Source organism: Eubalaena glacialis, chromosome X (genome assembly GCF_028564815.1).
Source record: "Eubalaena glacialis isolate mEubGla1 chromosome X, mEubGla1.1.hap2.+ XY, whole genome shotgun sequence".
NCBI classification, from domain to species: domain Eukaryota; kingdom Metazoa; phylum Chordata; class Mammalia; order Artiodactyla; family Balaenidae; genus Eubalaena; species Eubalaena glacialis.
In genome coordinates this window covers 109,734,647-109,749,336 of record NC_083736.1, presented here as the reverse complement: position 1 = coordinate 109,749,336, position 14,690 = coordinate 109,734,647, and the positions used below count along the sequence as shown (strand labels likewise).

The 14,690-nt window shown below is 45.0% G+C and overlaps 1 protein-coding gene across 1 annotated transcript; it reads right to left on the bottom strand.

Annotated features, from left to right (window-relative positions):
• Window positions 1-1,929: 1,929 nt before the first annotated feature.
• On the bottom strand, window positions 1,930-14,456 carry LOC133081961 (homeobox protein ESX1-like). Its single transcript, XM_061178267.1, has 4 exons — window positions 14,351-14,456; window positions 13,837-14,212; window positions 5,523-5,568; window positions 1,930-2,382 (listed from the first exon to the last, which is right to left on the bottom strand). Exons 1-4 carry the CDS (start codon window positions 14,454-14,456, stop codon window positions 1,930-1,932), a joined length of 981 nt encoding a protein of 326 aa, XP_061034250.1.
• Between the last annotated feature and the right edge of the window lie 234 nt (window positions 14,457-14,690).

The window sequence follows — 14,690 nt, the reverse complement described above, 5'->3', positions numbered from 1 at the left end:
TGGTGTTAGAAGTCTTGTATTTGGCTCCAAGTCAATTCATCAAGAGCCATTTTACCAAAAGTCAAGACACAGAATGACCAAGTGAACAAGTGGGCCATTCTTTGAAGGATCAAGTTACTGTATGACTAATTTGCCAGAGCTTACCAAATTTACCAACTTACCAAAACCTTTTTGTTGTTTTTTTATGTATTTATTTCAGCTTCATTAAGGTATACTTAATATACAAAAATGCACATATTTAATGTATACATTTTGACAAGTTTGGACATATACATACAACCATGATACCATCATGACAATGTTATTTTTAAATACAGAGTTTGCTGTAGTTTTCTTTGGGCTAGTAGGCATGGGCAAGGGCTGTGGAGAGCCAGTTCTACAACGTTCTGTGCCTCCAGACATGTCCCCCCGCCATTCTTCAGTCTCTCCCCAGTCTGGGATAGGCAACCCAGGAAGACTCTGTTCTTCCCCCAGCAAATCACCCTCTCCTCCACTCCTCCCCTCAGCTAAAACAACGTGAACTTGGCTGAGGGCCTCTTCCTGTGTCCTCGCATAGCCTTTCCTGTGTGTGTGTGTGTGTGTGTGTGTGTGTGTGTGTGTGTGTGTGTGTGTGTGTGTTTTCTACCTGGAAGTTCCATTTGAAGAAGGCATCATGAAGGTCTATCTGCTGCTTTTATTTATTTTTATTTTTTAAATAAATTTATTTATTTATTTTTGGCTGTGTTGGGTCTTTGTTGCTGTGTGCGGGCTCTCTCCACTTGTGGCACTTCTCATCGCAGTGGCTGCTCTTGTTGCGGACCATGGGCTCTAGGTGCGCGGACTTCAGTAGTTGTGGCATGCGGGCTCAGTAGTTCTGGTACGTGGGCCTAGTTGCTCTGGGGCATGTGGGATCTTCCCGGACCAGGGATCGAACCCTTGTCCCCTGCATTGGCAGGCAGACTCTTAACCACTGCGCCACCAGGGAAGCCCTACCTGCTTCTTTTAAATAAAGTGATTATCCTGGATCAGTGCTCAGGGACCACCACCTCCTGGCTTCAGGCAACACTCAACCAAGAGGCTCCCTTTCAGTGTTGAATTAGCTGGAACCAGGGTTCTCCCAAGGATGTTGAAGGTGACAAAATACACTTGAAGGCCACATCATCCATCAGCTCTGAGCTGGGGAAGGAGCTATGCTATGCTTTCTGCGTCTGGGGGTGGGGGAGAGGGGGTGAGAAGAGCCGCACGTGGGCCTAGACAGTCTCCTCTTGCGTTACCTTCGCAGAGGTAGGCCCCTCCCCCTCCGCTAGCGTGGTTTCTATCCCCACGTGCCCTCCACAACAGGGAAGGCGGTGAACAGAACTGGGAGAGAACCAGATGATGCCCTGCTCCCTCTCCGCCATAAAGCCCTATGAGTAGTGACTGCAGAATTGTCCCTTGGAGTCCTCCTTGTACCTGAGCTGGTCACCATGAATGGGCCCCAGGCCTGCTTTGAAACACACTGTTCTCCCATTCGAGACTCACACCACCCGTCTTGCACATCTAGGTGGTCCCAATGGGGCAGGGTGCGGGGAGCATGGGTGCTGGGGGAGAGGGTGGAAGAGAACAGGTGGGTCTGTGTAAACCCTTCATGGGCACCTGGGAAACTTCTGAGATGTGCATGGCCTATGATGGTGACTCAGGGCTGTTACTGCATGAAAGGAGGCCTCCTGGGCATTCAGTCTGAATGGTGCTGGCTTAGCAATTTCCATCAAATTTACTAACCCCATGTGACACAGAGAACAAATATGCAGAGAATTCACAACTTTATTGAAAGTACAAAAACATGCCCGAAAACAGTGGGTCAATGACTCTACTTCTATTTAATACACTTGGCAGGCATTTGGGGAACTGTTCTTGGTGGTGAGGTAGGCAGAATTTGAATCTGGCTCAAAGGCACTTTGAAAAAAACTGTCACAGAGACAATTCAAGAGGAATCAGGGGCTGCTGAAGGATCGCCAATGGTAAGGGACCAGACCATGCCACATGAGGGCACCTACAGTGAAGCAAGGGTGGAAGAAGCCAGGGCGGAGGAGGCAAGAGCATAGGAGGAAAGGGCGGCATGGGCGGCATGGGTGGCACGGGCGGCATGGGTGGCACGGGCGGCATGGGTGGCATGGGCGGCATGGGTGGCATGGGCGGTATGGGTGGCATGGGCGGCATGGGTGGCATGGGCGGCATGGGCAACCCCAGCGACAGTGGCTCCAGAAGAACGCAGATCCAATTCAGCTCCTGAAGCAGGATGGCCCAGCAGGGTTCACACAAGCTGACGACAACAGGGGGGACCGGGGGCACAGGGGGCACGTTTCTGAACATTAGTGCCCTCTGATTTCTCCGCCACTTGACCCTTCTATTCCTAAACCAAACCTTCAAGCAGAGAGAAAAAGGGATTGATTAGTATATTGAGCATTTCATGTCAGACATGAAAAATCACAGCAGGGAGCTCTCGGTGCCTTGAAGATTTTAAACTGCATCAGGAGAAGCTGTTTCCTTCTTGCTAAAATATCTTAGGATATGTAGCTGAGGGCGCTCCCTTCAGCCCCCCTCCCCCCCAAGAGCGAGCACCGACTATGTGCCAGGCTCTGGATTGGCATATGCCTTTGTCTCTCCCCTCCCACCTTTACTATTATTTCCCCCACTCTTAGATGCAGGTGGAGCTGACCAACTGCACTCTGTCCCTGCTGCTATTACTATGCCTGGTAGGTCTGCGTCCTGACAACTGACCATCAGCTCCAGCTGCCACTAATCCCTACTCATTGGGCAGGTGTCACCTTAGTTATGGGGGAAGTTGAGCATAGGAAAAACTGGGTGCCTTTTAAAATCATACTGAGGGGAACGGTCCCCATTTTGAAAAACCCATCTTTGGTTACAGTAAATAATCAATAGGAGTGGGTTGGATCTTTAAACAGAAGCTTTCCTCAAGGATGACTAAAAAGGGTCACTCATCCTCTGGAACCTTGGGATGGTTAAAAAGATGGAGATGGTATTGTGAGGGAGGTTTGGTCATGGGGGGCCCAGGGACTTTGTGGCTTGTCTTGCTGGACACCGGCAGAGCTGAAGCCCTGGACACTGCCTTAATATTCGACTATAGGGGTAATGAATGTTTAGACTAACTCGGCCCAAATTTACTAAAACTCTTAAAATCTTTGCCCAGACAAGAGTTTGGGGGGAAAGAGGCATACCATTGTCACCACTGTCAATTCTGCACTCTCCACCCTGCCCCACCCTCCAAACCTTCCTGGGCTCAGGACCAGGTCAGTTCACTCTGCTCTGGCTACAGTTGCAGGACCTTGGACCAGAGCCTCTGGTGCCCAGCACGGTTGCGCCCTCTAGGAGCTGCTAATCAACCAGGAGATCCCCATCCTGTTCCTTATGCTTAAGGCAAGAGGGTGCAACCTGCATTTTAGGAAGACAGCCGACAACCACGTGAGTGAGGAGTCACAAAACGGCTCCCCCCTAAATATCTGCCAACTATTAACAACTGAAAGTAAAACGTGTCCTGTGGACTCCACTGCTCCCTCAGCAAATCAGTTAATGGAATTATGTCACATTTAGTAGTTTTGGAAGTTTCCACTCAGCAAATTTTACATGAGACCAAGGGCCTCCTCTCTCTGTCGCCCCATTTTCCCTCTCCCATCTTAGTATTTGGGTCCTTCTGCTGCATGAATATGTAGTCAAAAAAAGCCAGTGTAATAGAGCTCATTTTGGGGGGGTTCGAGTGTACCAATGGTCAAATCTGCATAAATATAAGCAATATGCAAAGCTGGCTATCTGACGTTCAGGCTGACACTACTTCCATACTTCCAATACTGGTTTCATAAAACAACTCGTACTGTCTTTGCAAAACAAGGGAGGGTGTCCATTAAATGTTTCTTTGGGACATTCATGCTGTAGAGTTTGGAAATAGAGGAAAACATTCTCCCTTTTTCTTCATTTGTTTCTTGCTGCTCTTTTTCCCTTCAGAACTCCATTAAGAGACTACTATGTAAACCCAGGAGAAGCAAGCCGCGAAAACTTCAGTTTTTCTTTTCCTCTGAGCTTGCTTTGCCTGCTTGAGAAAGCAGAGGCCTGGGCCTCCCAAGCCCTGGCCAGACCTGACTGTGAGCCCAGCCCGTGGCCTTAGGCTGCCAGCACTGCTTTCCAGACCCCACCACCCGCTCTGCAGCCCGTGTCCATCACTGCCCTCACATACGCTCTCTGCAGCAAAGCTAGTGAACCCATCCTGATTCTTCTTTCCCTCCTTCCTTCTTTCTTCCTTTCTTTATCAATCTTGTTTTTTAGAAAAATATTCCTTTTCCACAACAAGCGAAGCCACTGCACTGACAAGCCCGCGCACCACAACGAAGAGTAACCCCGGCTCTCCGCAGCTAGAGAAGAGCCCACGCACAGCAACGAAGACCCAACGTAGCCAAAAATAAATAAATAAATATATTAATATATATATATATATTCCTTTGATACAACTTACTGTGTTCTATAGACAAATAATCAGCTTCTGTGCCATGAGCTACCAACTAGTAACCACTACCTGTGTGAATGAGCAAGTATTTCAAATTAACACAGGTAAGCGACTAGCTGAGAGCCAACCATTGACCATCACAAACAACTTCTTCAAAACCAATCCCTCATAATAGTATGAAAAGGGAAGAAAAAAATTCTTAGACATTAGAAATTGCTCAAAATAATATTCACTGATACATTTGGTAGTTTCATAATGTTGAATATATGCAGTATCTCCAAGACATATATCGATAGTATCCAATTATTCTCAAACCCGTCCACCTTTTGAGGTCAGTGGAAATTTATTCAAATTTGTTTTTTGTTTGTTTTATTGTTTTATATATTTAGACAAATTCCTAAAGGTTGCAAACCTTTCCCCCGTCTCCATCATAATGCACAACCTACTATGTTAGCAATGTTTTCAGGCTGCACATCAAAAAATTTTAGAAAATTAAAATTTACGGCTGAAACTCTCTACACTGCTCTACCAAACACATAAAAACAACAGCAAGAGGACCAGGCACTTGGAATTTTAAGCTATTCCCCTTCTCATCAGTCTCATCTAAACTAAACATATGTTAATTGCTCATATGTTGTGTTCCGAGGTGAATTATTCCCTTACCCAATTGCCTGAATACTTGTAAATTCACTCCTTATACAAAGAGCTTATGCCTGGCTTTAAATTTTTTAAATAATTTAGTATACTTGAACCCTCTCCTAACCCAGCTATTTGGTGCATTAATTTGAATAATTCCCAAGTCAGAATCAGCCCCGACATGATTCCACAGAGAATTGCCCCCTAAAGGATACCAGTTTTGGAAGTTTAACTTTACTGAAGATACATATATTCTGGCCCCAAAGCCCCAGAAGTTCAAACCTTATTTCCAAAACATAGAAAAGGGTACAAAAACACACCAACTTGAGAATGTCTAGGACAAGGTATCCAATTCCTAAAGCAGGTTTTAGATTGGCTGCCCTGCCAAGTTGCTTTTTTCAGGTTTACTGACCCGTGCTCTGGCTTCAGTCACTCCCAGGCGTCTTGCAAGCTCCTTTCTGAGGGGAAAAATATTGCAAATATTCAGCATTTGACATTATGCATGAAATGAAATATACAATGCACATTTCATGCTATGTTAAAATGTTTATTCAGAGAGTAGCCAAGATGGTGGCATAGGAAAACCCTGAGCTTACCTCCTCCCATGGGTACACCAAAATTACAACTATTTACAGAGAAACTATTGATGAGAATGACCTGAAGACTAGCAGAAAAGATCTTCCACAACTACAGATATAAAGAAGAAAACACAACGAGATGGGACAGGAAGGGCCGACATGTGGTATAGTCAAGACCCACACCCCCAGGTTGGCGACCCATAAACGGGAGGATAATTACAATTGCAAAGGTTCTCCCCAAGAAGCAAGGGGTCCAAGCACATTAGATTTCCTAGCTTGGGGTCCTGCACTGGGAAGAAAGCCCCCAGAACGTTTGGCTTTGAAACCCAGTGGGGCTTACTTTCAGGAGGGCCAGAGGGCTGTGGGAAATAGAGATTCCACTCTTAAAGGGTGCACACAAAATCTCACATGCTCCAGGACCCAGGGCAGAAGCAGTAATTTGAAAGGAGCCTGGATCAGACCTACCTGCTGATCTGAAGAATCTCCTGGAGAGGCAGGAAGCAACTACAGCTCACCCTGGGGACATAGACACTGGTGGCAGCCATTTCTGAGAGCTCTTTCTACCATGAGGACTCTGCTGCTGGCAAGCACCATTTTGGAATCCTTCCTCTAGCTTACCAGTACTGGGACCCGCCCTGCCCACCAGTCTGTTGACGCCATTCCCGGGATGCCCCAGGCCAAGCAGCTAGCCAGGCAGGGACACAGAATCACCCACCAACAAGTCAGTTGCCATAGGGGCTCCTGAGTCCCCAGCCGCCCAAGAACCAGACCTGCCCACCAGAGGTCCCAGGACCCAGCCCCACCCACCAGTGAGCCAGCAGCCTCTGCACTGGGCAGTGCCTGGCAACCAACAGACCAGGGTTCCAGCCCCGCCTACCAGCACATCCACAGTAGTCAGCCCATCACAATAGAAGGGCCCATGCAGCCCATATAGAGGGCACCCCTGGAGCATATAGCTCTGGTGACCAGAGGAAGTGACACAATATATTTAACGTGCTCAAAGGAAAAAAGTCTACAACCAAGAATACTCTACCTGGCAAGGCTATCATTCAGATTTGAAGGACAGATGAAGACTTTTAGAGACAGCAAAAGCTAAAAGAGTTCAACACCACAAAACCTGCTTTACAAGAAATGTTAAAGGAACTTCTCTAAGCAAAAAGAAAAGGCCATTACTACGAATAAAAAAAGAATGAAAGCAAAGTTATAAGCTTTTGCACAGCAAAGGAAACCATAAAGAAAATGAAAAGTCCATAGGCTTACGAACTGGGAGAAAATATTTGCAAACAATGCAACTGACAAGGGCTTAATTTCCAAAATATGCCAATAGCTCATACAACTCAATAACAAAAAAACAAACAACGCAATCAAAAAATAGGCAGAAGACCTAAATAGACATTTCTTCAAAGAAGACATACAGATGGCCAACAGGCACATGAAAAGATGCCCAACATCACTAATCCCATATCTGGGCATATACCTGAAAAAGATGAAAGCTCTAATTCGAAAAGATACATGCACCCCAATGTTCAGAGCGGCACTGTTTACAATAACTAAGACATGGAAGCAACCTAAGTGTCCATCAACAGACGAATGGATAAAGATGATGTGGTATATATATACAATGGAATATTACTCAGCCATAAAAAGGTATGAAATTCTGCCATTTGTAACAACATGGACGGACTTAGAGAGTATTATCCTAAGTGAAGTAAGTCAGACAGAGAAAGACAAATATTACATGATATCACTTATATGTGGAATCTAAAAAACAGTACAAGTGAACTTATTTACAAAACAAAAATAGACTCACAGACATAAAAAACAAACTTATGGTTACCAAGTGGGGGGATAAATTGGGAGCACAGGATTAACAGATGCACACTACCATATATACCAGATAAACCACAAGGATTTATTGTATAGCACAGGGAACTCTATTCAATATCTTGTAATAAACTATAATGGAAAAGAATAAGAAAAAAGAATATAGATATATACACATATATATATGTATAATCTAATACACTGCTATATATAAACCTCATGGTAACCACAAACCAAAAATCTATAATAGGGGCTTCCCTGGTGGCGCAGTGGTTGAGAATCTGCCTGCCAATGCAGGGGACACGGGTTCGAGCCCTGGTCTGGGAAGATCCCACATGCCGCAGAGCAACTAGGCCTGTGAGCCACAATTACTGAGCCTGCGCGTCTGGAGCCTGTGCTCCGCAATAAGAGAGGCCGCAATAATGAGAGGTCCACGCACCACGATGAAGAGTGGCCCCCACTTGCCGCAACTAGAGAAAGCCCTTGCACAGAAACGAAGACCCAACACAGCCATAAATAAATAAATAAATAAATAAATAAACCGAAAGTTAAAAAAAAAAAGCTGCCTTATAAAAAAAAAATCTATAATAGATACACACACACAAAAAAGAAAGGAATCCAAATGTAACACTAAAGATAGTCATCAAATCACAAGGGAAGAGAGCAAAAGAAGAAGGAACAAAAAAGAACTCCAGAAACAATTAGCAAAATGGCAGTAAGTACATACCTACCAATAATTACTTTAAATATAAATGGAATAAATGCTCCAATCAAAAGACAAAGAGTAGCTGAATGGATAAAGAAACAAGACCCACATACATGCTGCCTACAAGAGACTCACTTCAGATCTAAAGACTCAGACAGAAAGTGAAGGGATGGTAAAAGGTATTCCATGCAAATGGAAATCAAAAGAAAGCTGGGGTAGCAATACTTATGTCAGATAAAATAGACTTTAAAACAAAGACCATAACAAGAGACAGAGAAAGACATTACATAATGAACATGGAATCAACCCAAGAAGATATAACAATTGTAAATATATATGCACCCAACATAGGAGCACCTAAATACATACAGCAAATATTAACAGACATAAAGGAGAAATTGACAGTAACAATAATATTCAGGACTTTCACACCCCACTTACATCAATGGACAGATCACCCAGACAGAAAATCAATAAGGAAACACTGGCCTTAAATGACATATTAGACCTCCATTAGGTCTAATATCTTAATAGATATTTATAGAGCATTCCATCCAAAAGCAGCAGAATACACACTGTTCTCAAGTGCACATGGAATATTCTCCAAAAAACAAGCCTCAGTAAATTTAAGAAAATTGAAATCCTATCAAGCATCTTTTCCAACTATAATCCTGTGAGACTAGAAATCAACTACAAGAAAAAAACTTCAAAAAAACACTAACATGTGGAGGTTAAACAAAATGCTACTGAACAACCAATGAGTCACTGAAGAAATCAAAGACAAAATAAAAAAATACCTGGAGACAGGGCTTCCCTGGTGGCGCAGTGGTTGAGAATCTGCCTGCCAATGCAGGGAACACGGGTTCGAGCCCTGGTCTGGGAAGAACCCACATGTCGCGGAGCAACTGGGCCTGTGAGCCACAACTACTGAGCCTGCGCATCTGGAGCCTGTGCTCCGCAACGGGAGGCCGCGACAGTGAGAGGCCCGCGCACCGCGATGAAGAGTGGCCCCCACTTGCCGCAACTAGAGAAAGCCCTTGCACAGAAACGAAGACCCAACACAGCCATAAATAAATAAATAAATAAATAATTTTAAAAAAGTGTTAAAGGCCCAATAATCAAGATAAATAATATTTAAAAAATAAAAATAAAATAAAATAGCATCAAGGGCTTCCCTGGTGGTGCAGTAGTTAAGAATTCACCTGCTAATGCAGGGGCCACAGGTTCAAGCCCTGGTCTGGGAAGATCCCACATGCCGCGGAGCAACTAAGCCTGTGGGACACAACTACTGAGCCTGCGCTCTGGAGCCCACGAGCCACAGCTACTGAGCCCGTGTGCCACAACTACTAAAGCCCGCGCGCCTAGAGCCCGTGCTCTGCAACAAGAGAAGCCACCGCAATGAGAAGCCCCCACTTGCCGCAACTAAAGAAAGCCCACATGCAGCAACAAAGACCCAACGCAGCCAAAAATATAATTAATTAATTAATTAATTTAAAATAATAATAATAAATAAAATAGCATCAAAAAGAATAAAATACCTAGGAATAAACTTAACCAAGGAAGTGAAAGACCTATACTCTGAAAACTATATATAAAACACTGATGAAGGAATTTGAAAATGTTACCAAAAAATGGAAAGATATACTGTGTTCTTGGATTGGAAGAATTAATATTGTTAAAATATCCATACAACCCAAAGCAATCTACAGATTTAATGCAATCCCTATCAAAATACATGACATTTTTCACCAACTAGAACAAATAACCCCAAAATTTATATGGAACCACAAAAGACCCCCGAATGGCCGAAGTAATCTTGAGAAAAAATAACAAACCTAGAGGTATCACACTCCCTGACTTCAGACTACTGTATACTACAAAGCTATAGTCATCAATGGACTTCCCTGGCAGTCCAGTGGTTAAGACTCAGCCCTTCCACTACAGGGGGGCGCAGGTTCGATCCCTGGTTGGGGAAGATTGCGCATGCCGCGGGGCGTGGCCAAAAAATAATAATAAAAAAACCCAGTATGGTACTGGCACAAAAACAGACACACAGATCAATGGAACAGAACAGAGAGCCCAGAAATAAACCCACGCTGTTATGGTCAATTAATCTATGACAAAGGAAGCAAAAATATACAACGGGGAAAAGACAGTTTCTTCAATAAGTGGTGCTGGGAAAACTGGACAGCTACATGTAAAAGAGAAAATTAGAGCATGTGCTCACAGCATATTAAAAAATAAACTCAAAACGGATTAAAGACCTAAATGTAAGACCTGATACTATAAAGCTCCTAGAGGAAAACATAGGCAGAACACTCTGTGACATAAATCGCAGCAATATTTTTGGGGATCTGTCTACCAAGGCAAAAGAAATAAAAGCAAAAATAAACAAATGAGACCTAATTAAACTTAAAAGCTTTTGCACAGCAAAGGAAACCACATACAAAATGCAAAGACAACCTACTGAATGGGAGAAAATTTTTGCAAAGGACATGACTGACAAGGGGTTAATATCCAAAATTTATAAACAGCTCATACAACTCAGTATCAAAAAAACAAAGAACCTAATTCAAAAATGGGCAGAAGACCTGAATAGACATTTTGCCAAAGAAGATACACAGATGGCCAACAGGCACATGGAAAAAATGCTCAACACTGCTAATCATCAGAGAAATGCAAATCAAAAGCATAATGAGATCACCTCACACCTGTCAAAATGGTCATCCTCAGAAGGATAACAAATGTTGGCAAGGATGTGGAGAAAAGGGAACCCTCCTACACTGTTGGGAGAATGTAAATTGTTACAGCCACTATAGAAAACAATGCGGAGGTTTCTCAAGAAACTAAAAATAGAACTACCATGTGGTCCAGCAATTCCACTCCTGGGTATGTATCCAAAGGGGACAAAAGCACTGATTCAAAAAGATACATGCACCCTAATGTTCATAGCAGCACTATTCACAATAGTCAAGATATGGAAGCAACCTAAGTACCCAGCAACAGATGAATGGATAAAGATGTGGTATATATATACAGTGGAATGCTTCTCAGCCATAAAAACGAATGAAATTCTGCCATTTGTAACAACGTGGATGGACCTAGAGAGTATTATCCTTAGTGAAATAAGTCAGACAGAGAAAGACAAATACTGTATGATTTCACTTATATGTGGAATCTAAAAAACAAAACAAATGAACAAACATAACTAAACAGAAACAGAAGTATAGATAGAGAGAGTAAACAGGTGGCTGCCAGAAGGGAAGGGGTGGGGAGGGAGAGAAATAGGTGAGGGAGATTAAGAGGTACAAACTTCCAGTTGCAAAATAAATAACTGGTATGAAATGTACAGTGTGGGGAATATAGTCAATGATTATGTAATATCTTTGTATGGTGACAGATGGTAACTAGATGTATCACAGTGATCATTTTTAAATGTATAGAAATATAGAATCACTATGTTGTGTAACAGGAACTAACATATTGTTTTAGGTCAATTATACTTTGAAAGTAAATGAACAAACAAAACTCAGAGAAAAAGAGATCAGATTTGTGGTTACCAGAGGTGGGGGTGAGGTGGGGAAACTGGATGAAGGCAGTCAAAAGGTACAAACTTCCAGTTATAAGATAAATAAGTACTAGGGATATAATGTACAACGTGATAAATAAAATTAACACTGCTGTATGTTATATATGAAATTTGTTGAGAGTTCCTAAAAGTTCTCATCACACAAAAAAATGTTTTCTGTTTAATTATGTGTCTATACGAGATGATGGATGGTCACCAAACTTATTAAGATAATCATTTCATGATGCACGTAAGCCAACTCATTATGCTGTGCACTTTAAACTTATACAGTACTGAATGTTAATTATATCATAATAAACTGGAAGAAAAAATGTTTATCAGGCAGCTCTAGACATCCAAATCAAGGGGCATCTTGAGTTTGACCCTTTTGAGAAAGGGAGAAATTGGGCTGATCCAATTATCACACCACAGCAAAAGCAACCGAACTTGGAGTAATCGAGTTGAACAGAAAATCCTAAACCGAACTTGATGCTAGTTACCATCCCTTCTTGTTGAATCGTCTCCTACCGCCATCCAGGTTTCCGCGATACGGTTTGCCTACAAACAGCCTCTCCAAACACTCCTCCTCTGTCTCTTGCAAGCTTCTTTTATTGTCTTTCAATATTCCCTAGCTCAGTGAATATACCAGCAGCCATTCATTTGGGCAAATCAGAAATTTATACATTTTTCTTAAACATTTCCTTTTACCCCCATGTTCAAATTACCATGAATTGCTATCAATTTTACCTGCTAAATATCTCTTTAATGTGTTCACTTCTCTCCATCGCCACTACCCTGGACCAACACACCATCACCTCTGGCCTTGCCTACTGAACAGCCTCCTAGGATCGAATCCCAGCTCTGCCACATTCCAGCTGTGCCATCTTGGGCAAGTTTCATCACTTCTCTGAGCTTCAGTTTTTTCACAGGTTAAGTGGGGATAATAACAGTGGCTACCACATTCACAAGGGGTTGTGAAGATTCAATGACAGTATGTAGAAAAACCCTTTAAAACAAGTGCTTAACACACAGTAAGCACAATGTAAATGATAGCTTTTAAAATTTTAGCCGCATTCACAGGTACTCAGCAACCCATTCATTCTCCACACTGAAGCTTGCTTTAGGGACAATTCTACCTCAGGCACAAACTTTAGGGGTAACTAAAATTTCAGTAATCGGGCTTCTCTGGTGGCGCAGTGGTTACGAATCCACCTGCCAATGCAGGGGACACGGGTCCGAGCCCTGGTCCGGGAAGATCCCACATGCTGCGGGGCAACTAAGCCTGTGTGCCACAACTACCGAGACTGCGCTCTAGAGCCCACGAGCCACAACTACTGAGCCCACGTGCCACAACTACTACAGAAGCCCACCCGCCTAGAGCCCGCGCTCCGCAACAAGAGAAGCCACCACAATGAGAAGCCCGCGCACCGCAGCAAAGAGTAGCCCCCGCTCGCCACAACTAAAGAAAGCCCGTGCACAGCAACGAAGACCCAATGCAGCCTAAAATAAATAAATTAATTAATTAATTTAAAAAAAAATTTTTTTTATTACCAACTCCCCAGCGCCGACCTAGTACACTATTCTGTAATCTGTAGCTTGAGGCTTCCTTTAGAGACAGTTTTCTCACAAGAGCAAAATTTAAGGGAATGCAGAAAAATCACTAGTCAAGATAAATAATTTTCAAAACCACTATTTTAAAATACAACTATCAATGCAAATATAATCCATCAATAACTGATGATCAAAACTTCAGATAAAAGTAGACTCCAACTCTGCATTTGCTCCACCACGCCTCGGGCGACTCATTATTTATGTTAACCGGCGGCCGACAAAGCTCCCCGACATGACTTATTCAAACACCGCACGGAAATATCGACCTCGATTCCCACCAGGCAGAGCCCCCGCCCCCGTCCTAGGCCCCGAGTGCACCGGAAGGGCCGGGCCGCCGCCAGGCCCCGAGGCCTTCAGGTCCGGAGCCGAGCAGAGGGACCCGCGAGAGCGCCGCCCGCCACCCGCGCGGCAGCCCGCGCCACCCGAGACGCCCGCTTACCGCGTGCGCTCGTTGGGGTACTGAGTATGCTGGAAAACGCGCTCCAGGTCCTGCAGCTGCACCCGCGTGAACCTGTCGTGGGGCACCCGTCGCTGCCCATCTGCGGCCTCGGGACCCTCGACGGCGGCCCGCGGGGGCTGCTCCTCGCCGCCCTGCTCTCCGCCTTCGCCGCCGCCCGCCTCAGCCTCGGCCTCGGCCTCGCGGCTTTCGCCGTCCTCGGGGCCGGCGGCTCCGACGCTGACATCGCAGCCTTCCTTTCCTTCTCCTTCGTCTCCCGCCTCTTTCCCTTCCGCGGCTGCTCCCAGCTCCGGTTCGGACTGAGCCTCCTGCTCCTCTCCCCCCTCTCCGGGAAGCGAGATCTCCGTGGGCTTCACCTCTGCAAGGGAGGAAACCCAAAGAGAAAGGTCAGGCCGTCGAGGGAGCCCGGCTCTGGGGAGGGGCTGCGTCCGAGGGGCGTCCTGCCGTTCGCCCCTCCCTGGGATCGGCTAAAGAGAGTGCCCCGCCCGCCACTGACCGTGCGCTTCTTCCCGCTCCTCGTCGACCCCCAGCTTGAGGAAGCCGGCGACGGCTGCATCCGCGTCGGCATAGGCATCGTGGCTGCTCTGCGGCTGACGCTCCATGTCCCGACTGCTGTCGAGGAGGCTGTGAGCTTCAGCGGAGGCTGCGCTGGATCTCCTGAGACCCCCGGCTCACGACTCAAGGCTAGAGCGGTGGCCCACGATCCGGCACCGTTAAGGCTCCTCTGGCGTCTGGTCAGCTTTCAGGGAGTCTGGAATGACGCTCTCTGGGGGTTTACCACAGCCTGCTGGGGGTTGGGTTGGCTGATGTGCGCATGCGGCAGGGCCTCCGCCGTC